Genomic DNA, 23,675 nt, shown 5'->3' on the forward strand with positions numbered 1-23,675 from the left:
TTCCTGAAGTTGATGAGTAAGTCCTTCGTTTTTTGACATTGAGGGAGAGATTATTGTTGGTGCACTAATTCACCAAATTTTCTATCACTTTCCTGTATTTTGTCTCATCATTGTTTGAAATCTGACGCACTAAATCTGTCATCAGTAAACTAGAAAATCGAGTTGGAGGGGAATTTGGCCAAACCATCATAAGTGTATAAGGAGTGAAATAAGGGCCTGAGGACACAGTCTTGTGGGGCATCAGTGTTGAGGATATTCGTGGAGGAGGTGTTGCTGCCTATCCTTGCTGATTGAGATCTGTGGTTAGGAAGCTCAGGATCCAGATGCAGACGGAGGAGCCAAGCCCCAGGCCATGGAGTTTGGAGATGAATTTCATGGGAATAACGGTGTTAAAGGCTGAACTGTAGTTGATAAATAGAAGTCTGACATAGGTGTAATTGTTATCTAGGTGCTCCAGGGTCGAGTGCAAGGCTTCTGCTGTGGACCTGTTGTGGTCATAGGCAAACTGTAGTGGATCTAGGCAATCTGAAAGGCTGGAATTGATTCATGCCGTGGCTAATCTTTCGAAGCACTTCATAATGATGGATGTCAGAGCCACCAAACGATAGTCATTATGGTACGCTGCCTGGCTTTTCTTTGGTTCTTGAAGCAGATAGGAACCTCAGATTATTGTAAAGAGAGGTTGAAAATGCCTACAGTTTGCCTGGGCAAATACCCCCACCAGCTGGTCCATGCAAGGTCTGAGTGCTCATTCCGGTACCCCATCCAGGCCAGTGACTTTCCATGGGTTGACCTTCGAAAAGGCTGCTCTGACATTTGCAATGGTGACCTCAAATACAGGCTTGTCTGAGGCTTCTGGGATGGAGGACTTTCTCTCCTTGACCTCTTGCTCAAATGTGCATAGAATACATTGAGCTCAGTGTGGTGGGTGCATTGCTGCTGGTGATTTTACATGCCTTATTCTTGTTGTCTGTTATGTCTTGCAGACCTTGCCATAGTTGGCAGAGGTCCACGTGGCTAGCCTGGCACCCTAGCTTGGTCTGGTACTGTCTTTTAGCATCTTTGATGGATCTCCTTATCTGGCTTTCTTGTATAGCACAGTAAGAAGTCTCACAACACCAGGCTAACATCCAATAGGTTTATTTGGCACTAGGTTCCGGAGTCTCAGTCTCCTTCATCAGGTGAGTAGGGAGTTGTATTCACAAACAGGGCATATACAGACACCAACTCAATTTACAAGATAATGGTTGGAATTCGAGTCTTTACAGATAATCAAGTCTTAAAGATACAGACACTGTTAGTGGAGAGAGGGCCAAGCACAGATTAAAGAGATGTGTGTTGTCTCCAGCCAGGACAGTTAGTGAGATTTTACAAGCCCAGGCAAGTTTTGGGGGTTACAGATAGTATGACATGAACCCAAGATCCTGGTTGAGGCCGTCCTCATGTGTGCAGAACCTGGCTATCAGTCTCTGCTCAGCGATTCTGTGTTGTCATGTGTTCTTATGAGGGCATCTTTCAGCATCTGGAGGTGTCTGTTGCGATCCTCTTCATCTGAGCAGGTCCTGTGTATACAGAGGGCTTGTCTGTAGAGGATGGCTTCTTCAATGTGTTTAGGATGGAAGCCTGAGAAGTGGAGCATCATAAGCTTACCCGCGGGCTTGCAGTACAGCGAAGCGCTGTGGTGACCATTCTTGATGGAGATGCATGTTTCCAAGAATTCAACTGATTCTGGAGAGTAGTCCATGGTGAGTCTGATGATGGGATGGAATTTGTTGATGTCATCATATCCACTCACATTGTCTGTACCTTTGAGACTTGATTAGCTATAAAGACTCGTATTCCAATCATTATGTTAGAAATTGAGTTTGTGTCTGTATATTCCCTGTTTGTGAACACAAGTCCCTACTCACCTGATGAAGGAGCCTGAGACTCCAAACACTAGTGCCAAATAAACCTGTTGAATTTTAACCTGGTATTGTGAGATTTCTTACTGTCCTTAACCCAGTCCAACACTGGCTTCTCCACATCATTTCTTGTAGAGATCAGGGTTCCCTGACTTGAACACCCCAGATCATGATTGGAGAAGATAAATCTTAACTGGAGGGCTGTCAACTGATTGGTCAGTTCCAATACTGACCTTTTGGATAAATACAAGGGCGTATTTGAAGAGATACTTGGATCACTGAAGGAATTTCAAGTTAGTCTCAGGATAAAACCTCATAGTCAATCAAAAAGAATCAAAGCAAGAGTGGTACAAAAGACAATTCATCCCATGGGCAAATAATAATTAGTACAATTGTTAGTACTGGTGTATTAGAGCCAGTTACATTGAGTGACTGGTCTATCCATTTTGTACCTGTCTTGAAATCAGCTGGTACAGTTCATATTTCTGGGGATTTTAAAACAACAATAAATCTAGTGTTGTGTGTTTATCACATCCTCTAATTGAATGGTCACTTCCTCTCATTGAAAATTGTTTGCTTGTTTATTAAGTGGGCAAAAATTCAGCAAGATTGATCTTTCACAAGTTTATTTACAGATAAATGTTGCCATTAAGTCTTAACCATTGGTTAACATTGTTACTCATAAAGGTCTTTTTTGTTATGAAGATTGCCTTTTGGAATAATATCCAGCCCTATTCCAAGGATCAATGGATCAGATTTTAAGTGGTCGTTCAGATGTATAATGTCACTTGGATGATATTCTAATTATGAGTTCTGGTGAACAAAAGCTCTGGTGAACAGGAGCACTTGAATAATTTAGAAGCAACACTGAAGCATTTTCAAGCACCTGGTCTGCATGTCAAAAAAGAAAAGGGTGACTTTTTCCAGACATCAGTCCAATATTTGGATCATGTAATTAATAGTAGAGGCCTACATAAAACATTTAAAAAGGTGGCAACAATTTTAGAAGCACCATGTTGATGAATGTGATGCAACTGAAGTCCTTACTAGGATCGATGAGTTATGATAAATTAGTTTCCAACATGGCTAGTTCATTGAACAGGTTTATTCGTTAGCACAAGCCACCAAATAAACCTGTTGGACTTTAACCTGGTGTTGAGACACTTCTTACTGTGTTTACACCAGTCCAACGCCGACATCTCCACATCATAATTTATTGAAGATATTACATAATTTACTACATGTGAAGCAGTCATGGGACTGCTGGTAGCATGTAAGAAAGTAGACACAGATGTCCAAGATGCAGAAATCTTAAGTACTTCTTCATTTTAATCTGAAGCTACCATTACTATTTTCTTGTGACATTTTAATTTTTGGAGTAGGGGCAGTCAATTTAAATATTACGACTTCAGAAGAGAAAGGTCAATTGCTTTTGCTTTCATTCTCTGACTCATCCTGAATCTAACTATGTTCAGCTACAAAAAGAAGCTTTGAATATATTTTTTGGGCATTCAAAGGTTTAATCATTATTTATCTGGTTATCATTTCACATTATTGATTATTAACCGTTAAATATAATTTTTGGACCACATGAAGGTATATCATCGTTAATTGCACATCAATTGCAAAGATGGTCACTGATCATATTTGCACACTCCTACGATATGAAGTCTCATCAATCAGAGTGCCATGCTAATGCTGATGCACTATCACACTTACCTTTACATATTGAGCAGATGCCACCAACTAGCTTTGCTAAAATTCTTTATTTTTCACTAGTAGATCATTTACCCATGACAGCTTCTCAAGTTCAGAGACATACCAGAAATTATCCCATTGTGGGCAAATTATGGATAGGGCACTGAAAGGAATGATAGCTGGAACGCATCGTATGCATCCTGATGTGAAACCATATGTGTCAAGAAAGCTTGACTTGACCATCCAGGGTGAGTGTCTATCGTGGGGAATCTGAGTGAACATTCCTCCTAGTCTGTGTGGAAGAGTTCTTGAACAACTACATGAAGGACATCCCGGTATAGCCCAGATGAAGGAATTAGCATATAATTATTTTTTATGGCCCGGTCTAGATGCTCAGGTTAAAGTAGGACAGTGTTAGTCTTGTGCACAAATAAGAAATACACCACCATTGTCTCCTTTTCACTTTTGGGAATGACTGAAAATGCCATGGTAATGATTGCATGTAAATTTTGCTGGTCTGTTTGAGAGTTACATGTTCTTTGTCATAATTGTTGCACATTCAAAGTGGCTCGAACTTGTTATCATGAGATCTACTACAACTGAACAAACCACTGAAAAACTTGACAAAACTTTTGCAAGATTTGGAATAGATTGTTAACAATAATGGTTCACAGTTTACTTCACAAAAGCTTGAAGATTACCTGAAAGTAAATGATATTCAGCATATAAAATCCACAACTTATCATCCATCAACCAATGAATTAGTTGAGAGATTCATACAATCCTTGAAACACTCTTTAAAAGCTTCAAGAGTTCATTATCACATCATGTGAATACCTCTTTAGCATCCTGTAAAAGCACTATCCATGTGACTACCAAAAGTTCACCTGCACTACTACTCTTACAGAGAGAATTGAAAATATGTTTGATTTGTTATTACTTCCAGAAACATCAGAGATTGTATAGCATCAAAAATAATCTCAAGTTGCTAGCCAAGAAGTGGAGGGCAAAACAATACTCATTCCAACAAGGAGATCAAGTATTAGGGCATAATTATTATGCCATGAGTGAGAAATGGGTACCAGCCAGAGTTTTAGCAAACACAATCCAATTTCTTACGTGGTTCAACCAAAGATGAACCACTTTGGTAGTGCAATATTAACCAGTCAATTTCACCTCAAAATGGTTTCTCTGAAACATCTTCAAAAGTACCAGCTTCTTTAATGTTGTGAATATTACTATGGAAGACTTAGTTGAATCAGTGTTGCCTGATGATTGTGTCTATGATAATATATCACATGAGAATGATACACAATTAGTTCCAAGAGAAGAAGTGTCTACTGAAGTTCCAAATCTTACCTCTCGGGTCAAGGGCAGCAAAATTCTAGAACGTCATACATAATCAAAAAGGGATAGACATCTTTGTGATCGACTTTCTTATTGACTGTGTATAATAGTTAATGGTGCATAGTAGTGTATAGCATCATAGCAATTTGTTACCATGACCATGAAAGTAAAGGGAGCAGGATGTTATTTAAATGCTTGCATGATAATTTTAAGAGCCAGTCATGTCATTTGATGGCGATGTTTTTGGGATGTTTCTCAGGCTCCTAGTTAGTTTCATTTTCTACTCTGTACAGACAATAGCTCCTGCAGTAAATTATTGTCAGTATTTTATACCTACATGTGCAAATCTTTTTTTTAAACTCACAACCCCTAACATAGTTAGGACAATACAATCTAATGGTGCCTATGTGGAATGAACAGTGTCTTAGTTGTTCTCTACTGTTATTTTATTCAGTAAGGTGGTTTTACACCGTTCCAGTTCAATGGATGAGACTGGGGAGATAGTCTGGCATTTAGCCTTCTGTCTGCTTCTGGCCTGGCTGATAATTGCGGCAGCATTATCAAAAGGAATCAAATCTTCAGGAAAGGTAAATAATTGGTGATGGACAGGGTTAAAACTAGTGACAAAGTACTGATCTTTGCAACAATAAAACAAGAATTTACAAATCATTTGTGAATTGGACTGGTTTATCTCATGGTGATATTAACAGTGACTTTTTGGGAAGTGGGAGATCCAGAATTCATGAACACTTCAGGTCTGAATGAGATTTGATCTATTTCCTGAGCGAAAAAAAGCTTGACCATCAAATTTGAATTTTCGTGCTACTGGATCCTACGCCGTGGGAGTCTGAGACTCCCAGATTGCGTACATAACTCCTTGGACTGCTTTCTGCATCGTTCTCCCCAAGATGGCATTTTCCACTGGTGGAAATTGGTCAGATCATGATGTTAAACAGTCATTCTGACAAATTTGATGCATGAATTTTGAATGTTCACTCAACAGATTCACTTTTCATTCACTAAAACAATATGTGCAACTGCAAGGTATTCAGGCACGCAACTTGTAGATAAGGTGATTTAGACTGATGTCTGTTACTATGAACTTTGGGGAAGTGTAGTGGGGTGCTTTTGGAGATGTTGAAGTGGAGTTTCTTGATTGAGCAGAGAGTGTTACTGCATCCTCGTAGTGAGAGCAGAGAAACAGGTTACCTATTCATACAAAGGTTTCAAAATTTATGGGTTGCAGTAGCAATACCACTGGGTCTGCAAAATAACATGGAGGTGGAGAGAGACTGTGGAGAGGTTAAGCATCTGTGTGATTCATAAATTAGAGCTGGCACTGTGGTTAGCACTGCTCCCTCACTGTGCCAGGGACCTGGGTCAATTCTGGCCTCAGGTGACCGTCTGTGTGAGTTTTCACATTCTCACCATGTAGGCGTGGGTTTTCTTTGGGTGCTCCAGTAACCTCCCACAGTCCAAAGATGTGCAGAGTAGGTGGATTAACCATGCTGTGGTCCATGATCACACCATTAGCAGTTCGCACATCATATCAGATATCAAGAAAACGGTGAGGTGGGATTTGAGAAGGCACACAATCAATGCTGCCCAAAAATAGTGTGGGTGTGTAGGCTCTCATTAATCTTGAGCAGAGCATGTACTGCAACAAATAGCCACACACAACAAAATGAAGTTAGAGGAAATATTCAGTAAAATACAGGAACATTCCATTATTTTCAAACTCACAGTGATACTTGCTGCCAGTGGCTCAGCTGCAGTTAGCTGTGAGACACTAAGACCCACCTCCCCCATGAGGTTAAGGAGATGCAGGCGTCCTTCCCTCTCACTCATTCAGTTCCATTCCCCTAGACTGACAATGTGATCCTGTGAGACTGAGAGAGAGAGGAAAGAATATTATATGATCATGTTGTATTGTGACTTGGTGATGTGTCCAACCGAGCTGAAAACTGAAGGTGTGTGAAAGCAGTGAGATCAGACTGGTGATCAGAGATCAGAGGGCGAAATGGAATATTTTGGATATTAGACACGAACCCTGATTGTCAAGGTCACTGCTGTCCAAGAGATGGATATTGAGCAGACTGAGAGTTTGATGGAGTGGTGGGAAAATTTTGCATAAAGATACATTCATTGACCCTAACCAACTGCATGGGGCATTAAATGTCTTATGACATTGATACTGGGCCTTCTAGTCTGAAATCCTTGCTTGTACCTCCTGACTATCTGTTCCCAATCCAATTGGTGGATGGTCCTTGAGAGAGAAAGAGACACCTGTACCTCATCCTCTTCGCCATGAAAACTTTCTGTTCACCTCCACTGTGGTTCCAACACTGCATCTCTGAACCAAAGAGTCCTTTCTCTTCCCTGTTCTTGCTATTTGCAGCATGTGCCACAGCAGCTGTCAGGAGGGGCAATTCTCTCAATGAAATTCTAAGGGCCTATTTCACAGGAAAACTGGAGTAATTCACGCTGCATTTTCAGTGGGAGTTCACATTGGAATCTGCTACACTCTGTGCAATGCAGAAGCCACCTGCATGAATCTAATTAAATTTTATTCACGCTGGAGAGGCTGAAATAAGCAGTTCTCTGGGCTCACTCAGGCTAGCAGGCCTGGAAAATTCAGTCTCAAGCCTGCTAATCACATTAAAAAGACATTAAAAATAGATACAAATAACTTATCTGGTGTTCCCACCAGTTTCCAGTGCAGATCTGATAGAGCCAGAAATCCATTGCTGGAAGATGCATGCACAGTGGGGACGCATGCACGAATCACATGCATGCCTGGACATGAGACTCTCCCACCATTCTGCTCTAGAAAATTAGCATGGCGGGGAGGAGAATCATATCCAGCAACTCTTTCCTGCCTCTGAATCAGGTTTCCCTTTAAGAATGGGAGACTGCCCTTAAGAAGAAAACTCAGCCTTCACTGCTTAGCCCCTTGCTGAGTGCTCAGACAATCAACAATACAGGCCCCCAGCAAAGCCAATAGAGGCAGGATACAAACACACTTGAAAATGACTATAGCTAGCATTTTTCCACAAAGTTTCCCCAGTCCCTTAAATGTGCCCCTCATTCGAAGGGTTTCAGTCACTGATACAGGTATATTGGACGAATTTCCAATTGCTTTGGATCTCTGGGCAGGACCAGCTCACTGATTGAGCAGATTAGGGTTAGGGTTTGAAATGAGATTTGTCTGGACAATGAGAATGACAAAGAACTGGAGGAGTAAATGTGAGAGTGAAATATATTCAGCACACTCTGATTGCTTTTTCCTTTTAAACATGTCAAATGTCAAAGATACAAAATTTTGAATATTATTCTGCACTTTAAATTCGGTTGCATTTTGGAACTCTGTTTTACAAATCAGATAGTTATTACAGCTCCAACTATCTTATGAGTCATTCAGTATATAAACCTATCAATTTACCCTTCAATTGGATTCAATACTGTAAATGTTGTACCAACAATACAGGAAAATCTAACAATCTCCTCTCCATGGTCAGGTGGTTTATTTCACTGCGACATTCCCGTATGTGGTTCTGACCATCCTCCTGATCCGAGGTCTTACCCTGGAGGGAGCCTATAAAGGAATTGAATTCTACATTGGAAGCCAATCAGACTTCTCCAAACTGACTGATGCTCAGGTAAATACAACAATATAAATGACTGAATTTCAAGTACAGCTTTTAGTTGAATTATATATTTTTTTGCTTGCTTGAGATGGACATTCTAAATGTTGTTTTTGGCATTTCAACTGAAATGTGGGAAAACTAATTTCAAGTAATGCACATTTTTACCCAAACCATGTGATGAATTTGAATGAATTATTTTGCAATTTTTATCATCTTGAGAAGACATAGATAGGAAGGAACTGGATGAGATAGAGTGACAGGAAATGGGATGCAATGGAATAGCTTCAAGGACTCCTTTTTACTGAAAGCTTGGAATGCATTCAGTAATAAGATTTTCAGGTGAAATTTCTTATTAATTTAACGGATAAACATTGCTTCATTTGTTTGTAGCAGAACAATGAATGCAATCTGATCCTTGTTAATCTTGTACTTATTAATATTTGATGCTATAAGCAGCTGGAAGTGGAAATTGGAAACAACATAAATTCATCAGTATCTGGGATCTGAGCTAACATGGAAAACCATTGACTGTCTCCTTAGCTGATCAGATTTTAGTGTTGTGAAATTAGCAGCACAATGACTGAGGTGGAGAAGGAAGTGTCAGAGTGGGTGAATTCAATGTTAAATCAGGTAAAGAAAGAGAAAGGAAAGGAAAATGAAGAAGACTAAGAGAGAAAGAAGTCACGGACAAAAAAATTAAAATAATTAAAATATTTTCTAATCAACAGCTACAATTATACCCTGACTCTACACATCATTAAATGGTTAATTAGATTTGAAAAGATATATGGGAAGTACCTGTTCGGCTGATGCTGAGTTCTGAGAAATAATAGAACCATAGAGCCACAGAACATTACAGCGCAGTACAGGCCCTTCAACCCTCGATTTGGTGCCGACCAGTGGAACCAATCTAATGACCCTCTAACCTAAACTATTCCAATGTTATCCACATGCCTATCCACTGACCATTTGAATGCCCTTAAAGTTGGCGAGTCCACAACTGCTGCAGACAGGGCATTCCATGACCTTACTACCCTCTGAGTAAAGAACCTACCTCTGACATCCGTCCTATAATTACCACCCCTTAATTTAAAGCTATGTCCCCTTGTGTTAGCCATCACCATCTGAGGTAAAAGGCTCTCACTGTCCACCCTATCCAATCCTTTGATCATCTTGTATGCCTCAATCAGGTCACCTCGTAACTTTCTTCTCTCCAATGAAAATAACCTCAAGTCCCTCAGCCTTTCCTCATAAGACCTTCCCACCATACCAGGCAACATCCTGGTAAATGCCAGGCAACATCCTAGTAAATAATGGAATGTCATACCTTACTTTTCCTGACAGGGACATATCAAAGTTATGAAGTAATACATAAACTGACTGTCATCTCCAGTGGAGATAATGGAAGTGGATTATCATCCCAACAAGAGTCGCATCCTGGAAGTTATATGCCAGACCTGTTGTGGATTCCACCCTTACCAGTAATACACAGGAGATTATGAAAAAAGCCACTTATTCTTTTACCATTTTTATTGAGCTCTAACACTTCTTATTTCTGGTGCGTAGGTGTATGTGTATGTACATGTGTGCACATGTGCGCATGTGCATAAAGCAGGTAGAGTTACTGGTTTCCTGAAGCTAACAGTGGAGTAGTAAAAATTGGACAAGAACCTTTGGATTTCTGAGTTTAATCTATGCTTTGGGATTTGTGCATAAATAATAAGCACTATAAGACTTACTGATATTCTAGAAGTAGATATTAAGCCCTTCAATTTATGCAACAGGGTAAAATGATCAATATCTAATTGGTTGCCTGCCTAAAATCCTTTCCACTTTTCATTGCAATTTAAAGCATTCACAATCATTCCCAGTGTATGTCATTTACACTGTGCTACGGGACACACAAGAAAAACAATGACATGGTCTTTACTGGTATTCAGATCTGAATTTTGAACTTGTTGCCATTCAACATGAGTTTTTATTCTGTGGTGAAAATCTTTCCTTTGTGACTGTTTTCAGTAAAGGAATGGAGGTCACTGGGTGTCAGCGTACAAGTTGGAAGGAACAAATCAAATCATTAACTAGAAAACATAGCCGATAGTGGAAAGTATCAGCTGGAGGGAGTGGATAGGGAGATAGAATGGTGGATGAACTGTTTAAAGGGGATATCATTGACCAGAGGGAACTTTGTTCAATCAGTTCACCACTGAGCTGTGGGATTAACCCACTCCATGTTCCATATTGTTAATATCATCCTGTTTCATCTTGTTCAAGTGAAATCTCCTCATGCTGATTAATTCTTCATTCTATTTAACAGGTTTGGAAAGATGCTGCAACACAAATTTTCTTTTCTCTTGCTGTGGGTTGGGGCTGTTTAATCACACTGTCATCATACAACAACTTCCACAACAACTGTTACCAAGACACCATCATTGTCTGTGTGGTTAATTGTGCTACGAGTGTGTTTGCTGGATTTGCCATTTTCTCCTCCCTTGGTCACATGGCTCACATACAAGACAAGCCTGTTTCAGAGGTTGCACAGTCAGGTAAATGCAAAATTAAATTTTCTGGGCTGGGTATTCCTGAATTCATGTGACCTGTCTTATTATTTAGGCTTCTCTAAGTAACCTGCAACACGCAAATGTTTGTCCTGAGTTCACAAGAATTGAGAGCTGATAACAAGGGAAACAGAGCATCTGGAACCTTAATGAATGGCGGGAGCAATATAAGGTTTGGGAAGGTAACAAAGGAATGATAGAAAAGCATGATAACAAGGGGAAGGGCATTCATGAAATAGGCAGTAACGGATTGCACTATCATAACAATGTATCAAAACCCTGAATTAGATACAGACATTAGTTTTTTAAGTAAGACACATCTTTTTATAAATGGATATAAAAGACAAGATGGCTGATAATGTAAATTCCGAGAGTGTAAAAATCAGTTATTGGAAAGTTCCAGTTTGGATGATACTAAGTTCTGAGAGACAATGGAATATCACACCCTACTTTTCCAGACAGAGACATAGTAAAGATATGAAGCAATAATGAAACTGATTGAAATCTGTGGAAATAATTGGAATCTGATTATCATCTCAGCAGGAGTCACATCTTGGAAGTTATGTTGCAGACAAACTGTTTGATCCCCTCTTTCCAGGAATACAGAGGAAGCTGGGAGACAACCTTTTACCTTTCATGTGCATGTGTGTATGTGTGTGCATGTATATGCATGTGTGTGTTTTTTATTATTTTTCTTGGGTTTCGTGATTAATAAATATGCTGCTTCCTTGACTCAGGTCAACATTGACTGTTACCTTAATAATCACAGCTTGAATAGTGCAATACATTCTGATTTGAAAAAGCGTTATATTCCTGAAAAAAAAGCTTAAAATGTTGTTGTGACAATATGAAAATGCTCAATGGAGGGGGACTTGTTCACCTCCTCTTACCTAGTCATAACAAAATACAGTGAACATTACAACCAGTGATAGCAGTCTCCTCACAGCAGCTCATGTTGTGGGATGTTGTCCAGTTTACCCACATCTTCTTGGTGAAATGTGTGAGCCTCAAGCACTGTGGCTGAGGAGGAGGTGGGAGACACACTCCCATGAAGACTCTTGGTGGGCATGGCCTTCTATTAACTGCCTTCCTCGTCCTCCCTCTGTGCACAGATCCTCCTCTCTGCTGCCTGTGCTCCATCTCCAAGTCACATTCCATCCTAACAGGTAGTGTAACTCTAGCCCCCTTTACTGAAGCAAGCTTTCTCCTGACAAGCCTTTCAACTACTCATAGCTTGTTGTCTAAATTACTGGTGAGTTGTGGGTTGAGAGTGGCCTTGTCCAGCTGAATGCATGTTCAGCTGGGCGTGATTAAGATAAGATCTTAAACAAATATTTAAGCACCAAAATAGTAGATCTGGCATCAAATCAGTGTTAATGGTTGTTTCATATCACTATACACCCATTCTGGATTTATCTGATGCATACACAACACGCTCACACTGTTACTGAAAGCCACACAGGCTCCACTGGTAACAATTCTGTCAACGTGTTTTGAGTTTTAGTCTTCCACCAGCACGATTGACATTATGGAGGCAAATATAGCAGCCAGGGTCACTCAGTTGTTAGCTTCATTACAGCCTTGGTTCAAACATGGGCAAAAGAGCTAAATTCCAGATGTGAAGTGAGAGTGTCTGTCTTTGACATCACAGGAGTGTTTCTATGAGTGTGACATCAAAGAGCCCTAGCAAAACTGGAAAAAATATGCATTGGGGAAAAGTTCTTGATTGATTGGTGTCATACTTGGCACATTGGAGATAGTTGTGCTTGTAGAAGTCAATAGTCTCAGATCCCAGACATCCCTGCAAGAGTCCCTTGGGTAAGTGTCTTCACCCCAAACATCTTCAACTATTTCATAGAATCCATAGAATAGAATCCCTACAGTGCAGAAGGAGGCCATTCGGCCCATCAAGGCTTCACTGACAACAATCCCACCCATCCTTGTAACTCCATATATTTATCCAGCTAATCCCCCTGACGCTAATGGACAATTTGTCATGGTCAATCCACCTAACTTGCACATCTTTGGATTGTGGGAGGAAACTGGAACACCCAGAGGAAACCCATGCAGACACAGGGAGAATGTGCAAACTCCACACAGACAGTGACCTAAGCCGTGAATCGAACCCGGGTCCCTGACACTGTGAGGCAACAGTGCTAACCATGCCGCCTCATCAATGGCTTTCTCTCCATCATTAAGTCAGAAGTGATGATGCTCACTCACTGTTCACAATGTTCATAGCCCTTGCAATTCTTTCGATATTAAAGCAGTTTATATCCTTAGGCAACAAAACCTGGACAACATCCAGGCATGGACTAATAAGTGATAAGTGGCATTCACACCCCACAAATGTCAGATAATGATTGTCTCTGCTAGGACAGAATCTAATCATTTACCCTTCACATTCAATGACAATATCCCCACTATCAACATCCTTGGACTTATCATTGGCCAGAAATTGAACTGGGCTAGCCATATAAATACTATGGCTCCAGAACCAGATCAGACGTGAGGAATCCTGTGCCGAGTTACTCACCACCTTGATTGCCAATCCTGTCCACCATCGAAAAGGCACAAGTCAGGAGTGTGATGGAACACTCTCCACTTGCCTGAATGAGTGCAGCTCCAACAACACTCAAGAAGCTGAACACCATCCAGCCTAAGATAGCTGTTTGATCAGCACCCTGTCCATTAAACTACATGTTCACTGCCCCGACCATAGCTGTGCAGAAGCAGTAGAGTGTTCTATATACAAGATGCATAGCATCAAATCACTAAGGCTCCTTCAACAGCACCTTCCAACATTGTGACACATGGGAACACCACTAGCTACAAGTTCCCCAAAAAATCACTCACCATCTTGACTTGGATTGCCATTCCTTCACTGTTGCTGGGTCAAAACACTGGAATTCTCTTCCTAACAGCATGTGGGTGTACTTACACTTCATGTACTGCAGTAATTTGAGAAGGTGTCTCACCACCACATTCCCAGGGACAATTAGGGATGTGCAACAAATAGTGGCCTTGCAAGTGACATTTGCATCCCATAAAATAATAAAAATGAAACGTATATTGTAAGTTCCATTAATTTAACCAGATCAATTTTATCCATTGTTCAGGCTCCGGTTTGGCTTTCATTGTCTACCCAGAAGCACTTGCACAGCTGCCATGGGCACCTTTGTGGTCCATTTTATTTTTCTTCATGTTACTTACTCTAGGACTCGACACTCTGTTTGGAGGCTTAGGTAAAAATAACATTGTTTCATTTAACCAATCTCTTTCTACTTTTATAAAATCAAGTCAGCTAAATTATTAAATTTATAATGTTGTGTTAGGGAATACTATTGATGATTTTAATATATTTCTCTGTGACCATTCTCTGCTTGCTGTCTAATGGAGCATCACCTTATTAGAATGTAAGGTGCTAACAGCTGGAGTAAAGGAATATTCAGCTACATGTCAAAAAATTAACTGGTCTTGATTAATGTTCAATATTTTCAGGTATAATTCAGTGTTTTTCCTTCATTGCTATGACGTGATTGACCAGAAAATTATTTGAACCACCCATGTTGGTACTGTAGAGATGGGCAGTTGGGTATTCTCCAGTGAGTAACTCACCTCCTGACTCTCCTATGTCTGTCTATTCTTTGCAAGACTCAAGTCAGGAGAGTGAAGGCATACTCTCCTCTTGCTTGCATGAATACAGCTCTGGCAACCCTCAGAAGATGAATGAAATAATCAAAACATATCACAGAACCAAATCATCATTGTGGAATGTACTCATTCCACAGGATGGCCTGCAAACACGCCTGTGACTCAATGGCTTTACAGTCCCCAGTGGGAGGGTAGATAAGGGAGGTAGACAGATTGCTCCAGCTGGCATTTGTTTCTGTTGCTTCAATTCTTCCAGTAAAATTGGCTGAAAGCAGGAATGTATCAACCTTCTGACCCGATGGTAACTTTCAGATTTCTTTCTCAGTCCTGCTTCCATTCCCCTCTTCACCGGTCACAAACAATTTCCACTGATAGATGGATCTGTCCTCATCTTTTCTGGTTTAAACAATTTGTTGGTCTCTCCAGATGCTAGTTTCTCAGAGAGTGAATAACTCGTTAATTAATTATTGATCTCACTCAACGTTTTCTTTCATCAGAATTGGTCATAACATCGCTGCTGGACCAGTTCCCTAGGTTGCTACGATCAAATCACCTCTATGTGACAGCTGGTGTTTGTTTGTTATGTTATTTCTTTGGTCTTATTTGTATAACACAGGTAAGTTGCCCTTTTGTAAGCTGCTACTTTTCTGGATGTTGCCCTGGTTATAGCTAGATGGCAACTTTGAGACATTTCTGACTCAGTTTCAGCTTGGCTTAGTTGAAAAAAGAGTGCTGTGCTTGAAAACTTAAGTTTTAAACACATACCCTTGGTGAACAATTCACTGTCTTGCTGAGGGGGTGCCACATTGTCAGAACTAGATTCACTAGATTGATTCCAGAGATGAGGGGCTTGCCTTACAAAGAGAGTTTGGGCAGTTTAGGCCTGTACTCCTGGAGTTTAGAAGAATGAGAACAGATCTAATTGACGTGCACAAGATGATATGGGGGATTCACAAGGTCGACGTGGAGAGGATGTTTCCTCTTATAGGGCAATCTGGAACAAGGGGTCTTGGTTTTAGGATAAGGGGTGGCAGATTTAAAATAGAGATGAGGAAATATTACTTCTCTCAAAAGATCATGAGTCTTTGAAATTCACTACCCTGGAATGTGGTGGATGTCAGGACTTTAAGCAAATTTAAGGTAGAGGTGAACAGGTTTTTAGTTAGATTTAACTAATTTGTCGGGGGGGGTGGGAAAACGATCTGTAGTCCAGAAGCCAGTGTTGAGGGTAGTGAGGTACTGAAGAAGGTATCAAGGTTGCAGGAGTGTACAGGTAGACAGAATGATGGGTTGAAGTGTATCTACTTCAATGCAAGGAGCATCCGGAATAAGGCAGGTGAACTTGGAGCGTGGATTGGTACTTGGGACTATGATGTCATGGCCATTACAGAGACATGGTTAGAACAGGGACAGGAGTGGTTGTTGGCAGTTCCAGGGTATAGATGTTTCAGTAAGAGTAGGGAAGGTGGTAAAAGAGGTGGAGGAATAGCATTGTCAATCAAGGATAGTGTAACAGCTGCGGAATGGCATTTCGAGGGGGATCTGCCTACTGAGGTAATGTGGGCTGAAGTTAGAAATAGGAAAGGATTGGTCACATTTTTAGGAGTTTTCTATAGGCCCCCAAATAGTAATAGAGATGTGGAGGAGGAAATGGCAAAGCAGGTTATGGATAGGTATGGAGGTCACAGGGTAGTTATCATGGGCGACTTTAACTTTCCAAATATTGATTGGAACCTTTATGGGTTGAAAAGTTTGGATGGGACACTTTTTTTTCTGACACAATATGTGAATAAGCTGACAAGAGGTGGGGCCACATTGGACTTGGTACTGGGTAATGAAACGGGCCAAGTGTTAGATTTGTTTGTGGGAGAGCACTTTGGAGATAGTGACCACAATTAGGTGTCTTTCATTGCTGCAATGGAGAGAGATAAGGTCACACGGAGGGCAAGGTTTATAATTGGGCCAGGGATAATTATGATGTGATTAGGCAAGAATTAGGGAACATAAGATGGGAACAGGAACTGTCAGGTACGGGCACAAATGGAAAGTGGAGCCTTTTCAAGGAACAAATACTGCATGTCCTTGATAGGTATGTCCCTGTCAGGCAGGGAGGAAATGGATGAGTGAGGGAACCATGGTTCACAAAGGAGGTTGAATGTCTTATTTGGAGGAAAAAGGAACTATATGTGAGGATGAGAAAACAGGTTTGGTTGGGTCACTTGAAGGTTACAAGGTAACAAGGAATTAGTTTAAAAAAAAAGGGCTTAGGGAGAGATGGGAGGGGGCATAAAAAGTCCTTGGCAGGTTGGATCAAGGAAAACCCCAAGGCTTTTTACTCTTATGTGAGAAATAAAAGAATGACCAGGGTGAGGTTAGGGCTAGTCAAGAATAGTAGTGGGAACTTATGCATGGAGTCTGAAGCGATAGGTGAGGCATTGAATGAATACTTTTCTTCAGTGTTCCATGTTTTTGAGGATCAGAGTGTGATACAGGCTGATAGGATGGCGGAGGTAAATGTTCCAAGGGAAGATGTATTAGCAGTTTTGAAAAATCTGAGGGTCGATAAAACCTGGGCCAGATGGGATACATCCTAGGATACTTTGGGAGGCAATGGATGAGATTACAAAGCCTTTAGCTTTGATCTTTGAGTCCTCACTGTCCACGGGGATTGTCACAGTAAGAAGCCTTACAACACCAAGCTGAAGTCCAACAGATTTATTTGGTAGTAAACACCACTAGCTTTCGGAACGCTGTTCCTTCGTCAGGTGAGTGGGGAGTTCTGATCACAAACAGGGCACATAAAGGCACACACAGTTTACGGAATACTGATTAGAATGTGAGTCTTTGCAACTAATCTGCTATTCAAGTCTTAAAGGTGCAGACAAAGTGAGTGGAGATTGCATTAAGCATAGATTAAAGAGATGTGTATTGTCTCCAGACAGGACAGTATGTGAGATGTTGCAAGTTTAGGCAAGTCATGGGGGTTACAGATAGTGTGACATGAACTCAAGATCCTGGTTGAGGCTGTCCTCATGTGTGCGGAACTTGGCTATCAGTCTCTGCTCAGCGACTCTGCACTGTTGTGTGTTGTGAAGGCTGCCTTGGAGAACGTTTACCCGAAGATCAGAGGCCGAATGCCCATGACCACTGAAGTGTTCACCAACAGGAAGAGAACAGTCTTGCCTGATGATTGTCGAGTAGTGTTCATTCATCCAATGTCGTGGTGTCTGCATGGTCTCCCCAGTGTACCATGCTTTGGGACATCCTTTCCTGCAGCGTATCAGGTAGACAATGTTGGCTGTGTTGCAAGAGTATACACCGTGCACCTGGTGGATGGTGTTCTCATGTGAGATGATGGCATCCATGTCGGTGATCCGCCATGTCTTGCAGAGGTTGCTGTAGTGGTGTCGTGTGGTGTTGTGGTCATTGTTCTCCTGAAAGCTGGGTGATTTGCTGCAGACAATGGTCTGTTTGAGGTCGTGAAGTTGTTTGAAGGCAAGAAGTGGGGGTGTGGGGATGACCCTGGCGAGATGTTCGTCTTCATCAATGACACGTTGGAGACTCTGGAGAAGATGTCATAGCTTCTCCACTCAGGGGAAATACTGGAAGACTAAGGGTACTCTGTCCACCGTGTCCCATACTTGTCTTCTGTGGCGCGTTGGAACTGTCGATCGATGAGTCGAGCGCCATATCATGTTCTTATGAAGGCATCTTTATAAGAACCCTAGAGGTGTCTAGAGTTGTCTGTTGTGATACTCCTCATCTGAGCAGATCCTGTGTTTACGGAGGGCTTGTCCATAGACGCTATGACAACAGATGAATGAATACCGCTCGAGAATCACCAGGCAAAACTGTTCTGTTCTTGTGGGCGAACACTTCAGTGGTCACAGGCATTCGGCCTCCGATCTTCAGGTAAACATTCTCCAAGGTGGCCTTCACGTCACATGACAGTGCAGTCATTGAGCAGAGACTGATAGCCAAGTTCCGCATATATGAGGACAGCCTCCATTGGGATCTTGGGTTCATGTCACACTATCTGTAACCCCCATGACTTGCCTGGGCTTGCAAAATCTCACTTACTGAGCTATCTGGAGACAATACACATCTCTTTAACCTATGCTTAATGTTATCCCCACTCACATTGACTGCACCTTTAAGAATTGATTAGCTGTAAAGACTCACATTCTAATCAGTATTCTGTCAACTGAGTGTGTGCCGTTATATGTCCTGTTTGTGATCAGAACTTCCCACTCATCTGATGAAGGGGCAGAGCCCCAAAAGCTAGTGGTGTTTGCTACCAAATAAATCTGTTGGACTTTAACCTGGTGTTGTGAGACTTCTTACTGTACCTCATAGAAGACAGAGGGTGATGTGGAGGGAAAATTTTCAGACTGGAGGCCAGTTACCAGCAGTGTACCACAGGGATCAGTGCTGGGTCCTCTGCTATTTGTGATTTTTATCAATGACTTAGAAGAGGCGGCTGAAGGGTGGGTTAGTAAATTTGCTGATGACACCCAGATTGGTGGAGTAGTGTATGAGGTGGATAGCTCTTGTAGGCTACAAAGAGACATTGATAGGATGCAGAGCTGGGTCGAAAAGTGGCAGATGGAGTTTAACCCTGATAAGTGCAAGGTGATTCATTTTGGTAGGGCAAATGTGAGTGCAGATTACAGGGTCAACAGCAGGATTCTGAGGAATGTGAAGGACCAGAGAGATCTTGGGGTTCATATCCACAGACATGTGAAGGTTGCTACTCAAGTGGATAGAGCTATGAAGAAGGCTTATAGTGTGTTAGCGTTTATTAACGAGGGTTTGAGTTTAAGAGCCGTGTTTTGTTAAGCTGCAACTATACAGGACCTTGGTGAGACCACATTTGGAATATTGTGTTCTGTTCTGGTCACCTCACCATAACAAGGATGTGGAAGCATTGGAGAGAGTGCAGAGGAGATTTACCAGGATGCTGCCTGGTTTGGAGGATGGGGGGTGCGGTTTAGAACGGAGTTGAGGAGGAACTTCTTCACTCAAAGGGTGGTGAATCTCTGGAATTCTCTGCCCGTTGAAGTGGTGGAGGCTACCTCGCTAAATATTTTTAAGATGCGGGTTGATGGGTTTTTGATAAGAGAGGGGATTAAGGGTTATGGGGAGAGGGCGGGAATGTGGAACTGAGCCACGACAGATCAGCCATGATCTTATTGAATGGCGGGGCAGCCTCGAAGGGCTAGATGGCCTACTCCTGCTCCTATTTCTTATGTTCTTATAAAAGATTGAGGAAGCTGGAGCTTTTTTCTTTAAAGCGGAGGAGGATGAGAGGTGACTAAATAGAGGTTCATAAAATGATGAGGGGGGTAGATAGAGTGGACGTTCAGAGACTATTTCCTCAGGTGGATGTAGCTGTTACTAGGGGCCATAATTGTAAAGTTCATGATGGGAGATTTGGAGGGTTGTCCAAGGTAGGTTCTTTACTCAGAGAGTGGTTAGGGTGTGGAATGCACTGCCTGCTGTGATAATGGAGTTGGACAGTTTAGGAACTTTCGAGCGGTTATTGGATAGACACATGGAGCACACCAGAACGATAGGGGGTGGGATCGCTTGATTTAGGGTTCGAACATAGCTCGGCACAACATCAAGGGCTGAACGGCTTGTACTATGCTGTAATGTTCTATGTTTCTATGAAGTGCCACCTTCAGTAACTGCTGCAGTCTATGTGGTATGGGTACACTAATAGTGTCGATAGGGAAAGTGTTCCAGGATGTCTGAAGGAATAGCGATATAGGCCATGTGTGACATTGAATAGAACTGGTCGCTCGTGATACTTCCATATGCTTGCTGCACTAGTTCTTCTAGGAAACGTGGATATGGAAAATACTTGTGAAGGAGCTTTGGTGAGTCACTGTGGAGGGGGTGAATGTTTAAAGTGCTGATTGGGGTGCCAATTCAAATGGGTTGCTTTGTCCTTAATGCCTTGAATTTCTTGAGATCACCAGCAACAAAGTCAAAAAGGCTGTTCACCTACATCATCACGACAATAGAATATAAATCACAGAAGGTGATCATCAAACATTCCAGTGCTCTGGTCAGACTCCAATTTGACAACTCTATCCAGTTCTTCCAAACCAGAGTTACAGACATTCAAACACAGGAAGCTGTGATGAGAGGAGTTACAAGGCTGCTCCCCAATGTCTGGGATTATGGGGAAAGACTGAAGATATTATACATATCAGCCTGGAAATTGAACCATTGAGAGGCGCTCTTAGAGAGGAATATAAGTTTTGTGAAGATATGAGAAATAGTTAAACTATAAAGCTAGGAGGCATACGGCCTCATAGTAGGAAAGGTAATTTTAAACCTGAGTTCAAGAAATTCTTCTGCACACAAAGAATGATGTACACGTGGAACTGATTCCCTCATTGAGCAGTGGAGGCAAAAGCTTTTGAATCATTGAAGAGACAATCATGTTTTACATGGCAGGATGTTCATAAAATCCTTCATGGCTGAATAAAGAGGGACTGAATGGTCTTCTTCATCCATAGGACTCTAAACTGACTGCTGCATTTACTCACATACCCATCATAATGGAGTAATGTATTTTGATTGAGCCAGAAATGATGCAGTTTACTAAGGAGAAAAGTAATGTGAGATTCAGCAAAGGGAAAGTTGATGTGGAGTATGTGCCAAATTTTTGGGGGAAACTCTCCCATCCCGCTCACTAAAAAATTAGCACAGCGAACTGGGAGAATCTCAAGGCAGGTGATGTGCGGGATTCGTGCCTGCATTTCCACTGCGATAGCATCTCCCAGCACTGGATTTCCAGCAACATCTGCACTGGATATTGGCAGAGAGAGATAGAAATGGTTTAAATAAGCATTTCCATATAATTTAAATGAGATTAGTGAGCCCAGGACTGAAGCTCCAGGCCTGCGAGCCTCACCCATGTTTCACTCCAGCAGACTTTAGAGTAGCTCCGCGCTTTCAGGGAGTTTGCGGCCTGACCCACCCCCGGGTGGTGCCGCATAGGCATGGGCATCCTGACAGTGCTAGCTTGTGGCCCTGACACTGCCCAAGGAGCAAAGTGCCAATGCCCAGGGGGTACCTTGGCACTGCCCATCAGACATGAGGCAGTGCCAAGGGGATGGGGCCGAATGGGGAGGTGGGACGTTAAAGTGGAGCTTGTTGGAGCAGGGCATGGGGGATCATTGGGGGGGCATGGGGTGCCCACTGCCACTCTGCACAGGTGTTGTTTGGGAAAAAAGGGAGGCCAGTGATCGGGATGGACTTGCAGTGGGAGCTCAGCCTGCTGGGGGTGTCAGTACTTCAGTGGGTGGGTGGGTGGGGACTGCGGGAGGGGATTACTGTCCGGGGGGTTGGGGGGATGGGGTGATCGGGGCTGGGGGGTGCTGGAGAACATGGCGGGTCAAGACAGTGGGTAGTTCGGGGCTGGGCCCAGGAATGATTGGGAGGCAGTGATTGGACCGTGGGAGGGATGGAGAGCAGACATTGCACGGGTTGTGGGGCTGGACATCGATTGAGCTGGCCAACAATTGGGAGGGTGTCAGTGCCGGGCCACTGTGCATGTACCAATCTTGGCACTGACAGACCAGTACATGCGGAGTAGCCGTTCAGTGTGCTGCTTTTAGCCCCTCCAGTGGGAATAGGTTCCACCCCTTTAAATAAATGAAATTCATACTCGTGGCCTCTGCAGTGCACAGAACGTGGGAGATTCTTCTCTGAATTCCGACTGAAAAATCCAGAGTGAATTACTCCAGTTTTCACACGAATTTGACACTTTGGATTCTGAGCCTGGGAACACTGGTAACCACATTATTTATATTGCTAGCCCAGTTCAGTTTCTGGTCAATGGTAACCCCATGGATGTTGGGAATGGAGAGATGTTAGAGTCTTTGAAGTGCTTTGCGGCATTTAATTCTGTTAAAAATGTTATATCAATATAAGTTGTTCTTGTTTTCATGGATGTGTGAGTAATATATAATACAATGTTTCCAGGCACGTTGAGGTGCTTTGTAAGGAACATAAAGATATAAATTCCGAGAGGTATCTGATCCAAGTGAGATTACACCTGATGCACTGCATGGAATTTTGGTCTCCTTGTTCGAAATTGAAGCGATCCATAGCTGATTGAGAACTTAAAGAAATGAGGAAAGAATGAGCAGCGAAGTTAGAATTGGATGTTTTGTGGTTGACACAAAATAATTTTTTCATGTTTCATTCATCTCTTATTTTGAAAGTCATTATTTTCCCATGTTACATTTTCTAATTTTGCATTTAATTCAAGGCTGGGATTTACTGGTTGAGTTTGATTGATTATTTCTTTACTGGATGGGTTCTCATTATAATCGCTCTGCTGGAACTCATCAGCATAAGCTGGATATATGGTGAGTAGAATAGAAAAAATATTGAAACAAAAAAATTTTCGGAAGTGCATGTGTGATTCTTCCTGTCTCAAAATGTGTTTTCTGAAGAGGGTAATAAAATCCGGGATAGGAATTCAAATTTTCTCCTTAGCTGGAAGGGAAAAAGAATGACTAATATGTAAATAACACTTCATATGACTACCAGTCATCTCAAAATGCTTTCCAGTCAATTAATTATTGTTGTAATGTAGAAAACATGGGTAATCACTTGCATGCTGCAAACTCCCACAAACAGCAATGTGTTTGACAATGATTAGGTAATGTGATTGCATAATGTTGATTTAACGATGCATATTGGTCAGATCAGGAATCCTTACTCTGCTGTTCTTCAAAAGCACGCTTTGCGATCTTAAACAAATAGACAAATAAACAAATAGAGCCAAACAAATAGACGTGGATTAATGCCTCACGCAAAAACCACAACCAGAATTTTCCAGC

General features: G+C 41.9%; 1 protein-coding gene across 1 annotated transcript in view; it reads left to right on the forward strand.

The window, feature by feature from the left end:
* The window catches only part of LOC145342121 (sodium- and chloride-dependent neutral and basic amino acid transporter B(0+)-like), a 77,435-nt gene that overhangs the window by 26,892 nt on the left and 26,868 nt on the right, over positions 1 to 23,675 (forward strand). Inside the window, exons 6-11 of the mRNA XM_080187360.1 lie at positions 5,404 to 5,536; positions 8,468 to 8,608; positions 10,914 to 11,142; positions 14,274 to 14,399; positions 15,306 to 15,424; positions 23,099 to 23,198. Of these exons, the coding sequence (XP_080043486.1) occupies positions 5,404 to 5,536; positions 8,468 to 8,608; positions 10,914 to 11,142; positions 14,274 to 14,399; positions 15,306 to 15,424; positions 23,099 to 23,198 (848 nt within the window). The remainder of the gene's footprint in view (positions 1 to 5,403; positions 5,537 to 8,467; positions 8,609 to 10,913; positions 11,143 to 14,273; positions 14,400 to 15,305; positions 15,425 to 23,098; positions 23,199 to 23,675) is intronic.

Source organism: Carcharhinus amblyrhynchos, chromosome 4, assembly GCF_965287045.1.
Source record: "Carcharhinus amblyrhynchos chromosome 4, sCarAmb.v2.hapA, whole genome shotgun sequence".
NCBI lineage: Eukaryota > Metazoa > Chordata > Chondrichthyes > Carcharhiniformes > Carcharhinidae > Carcharhinus > Carcharhinus amblyrhynchos.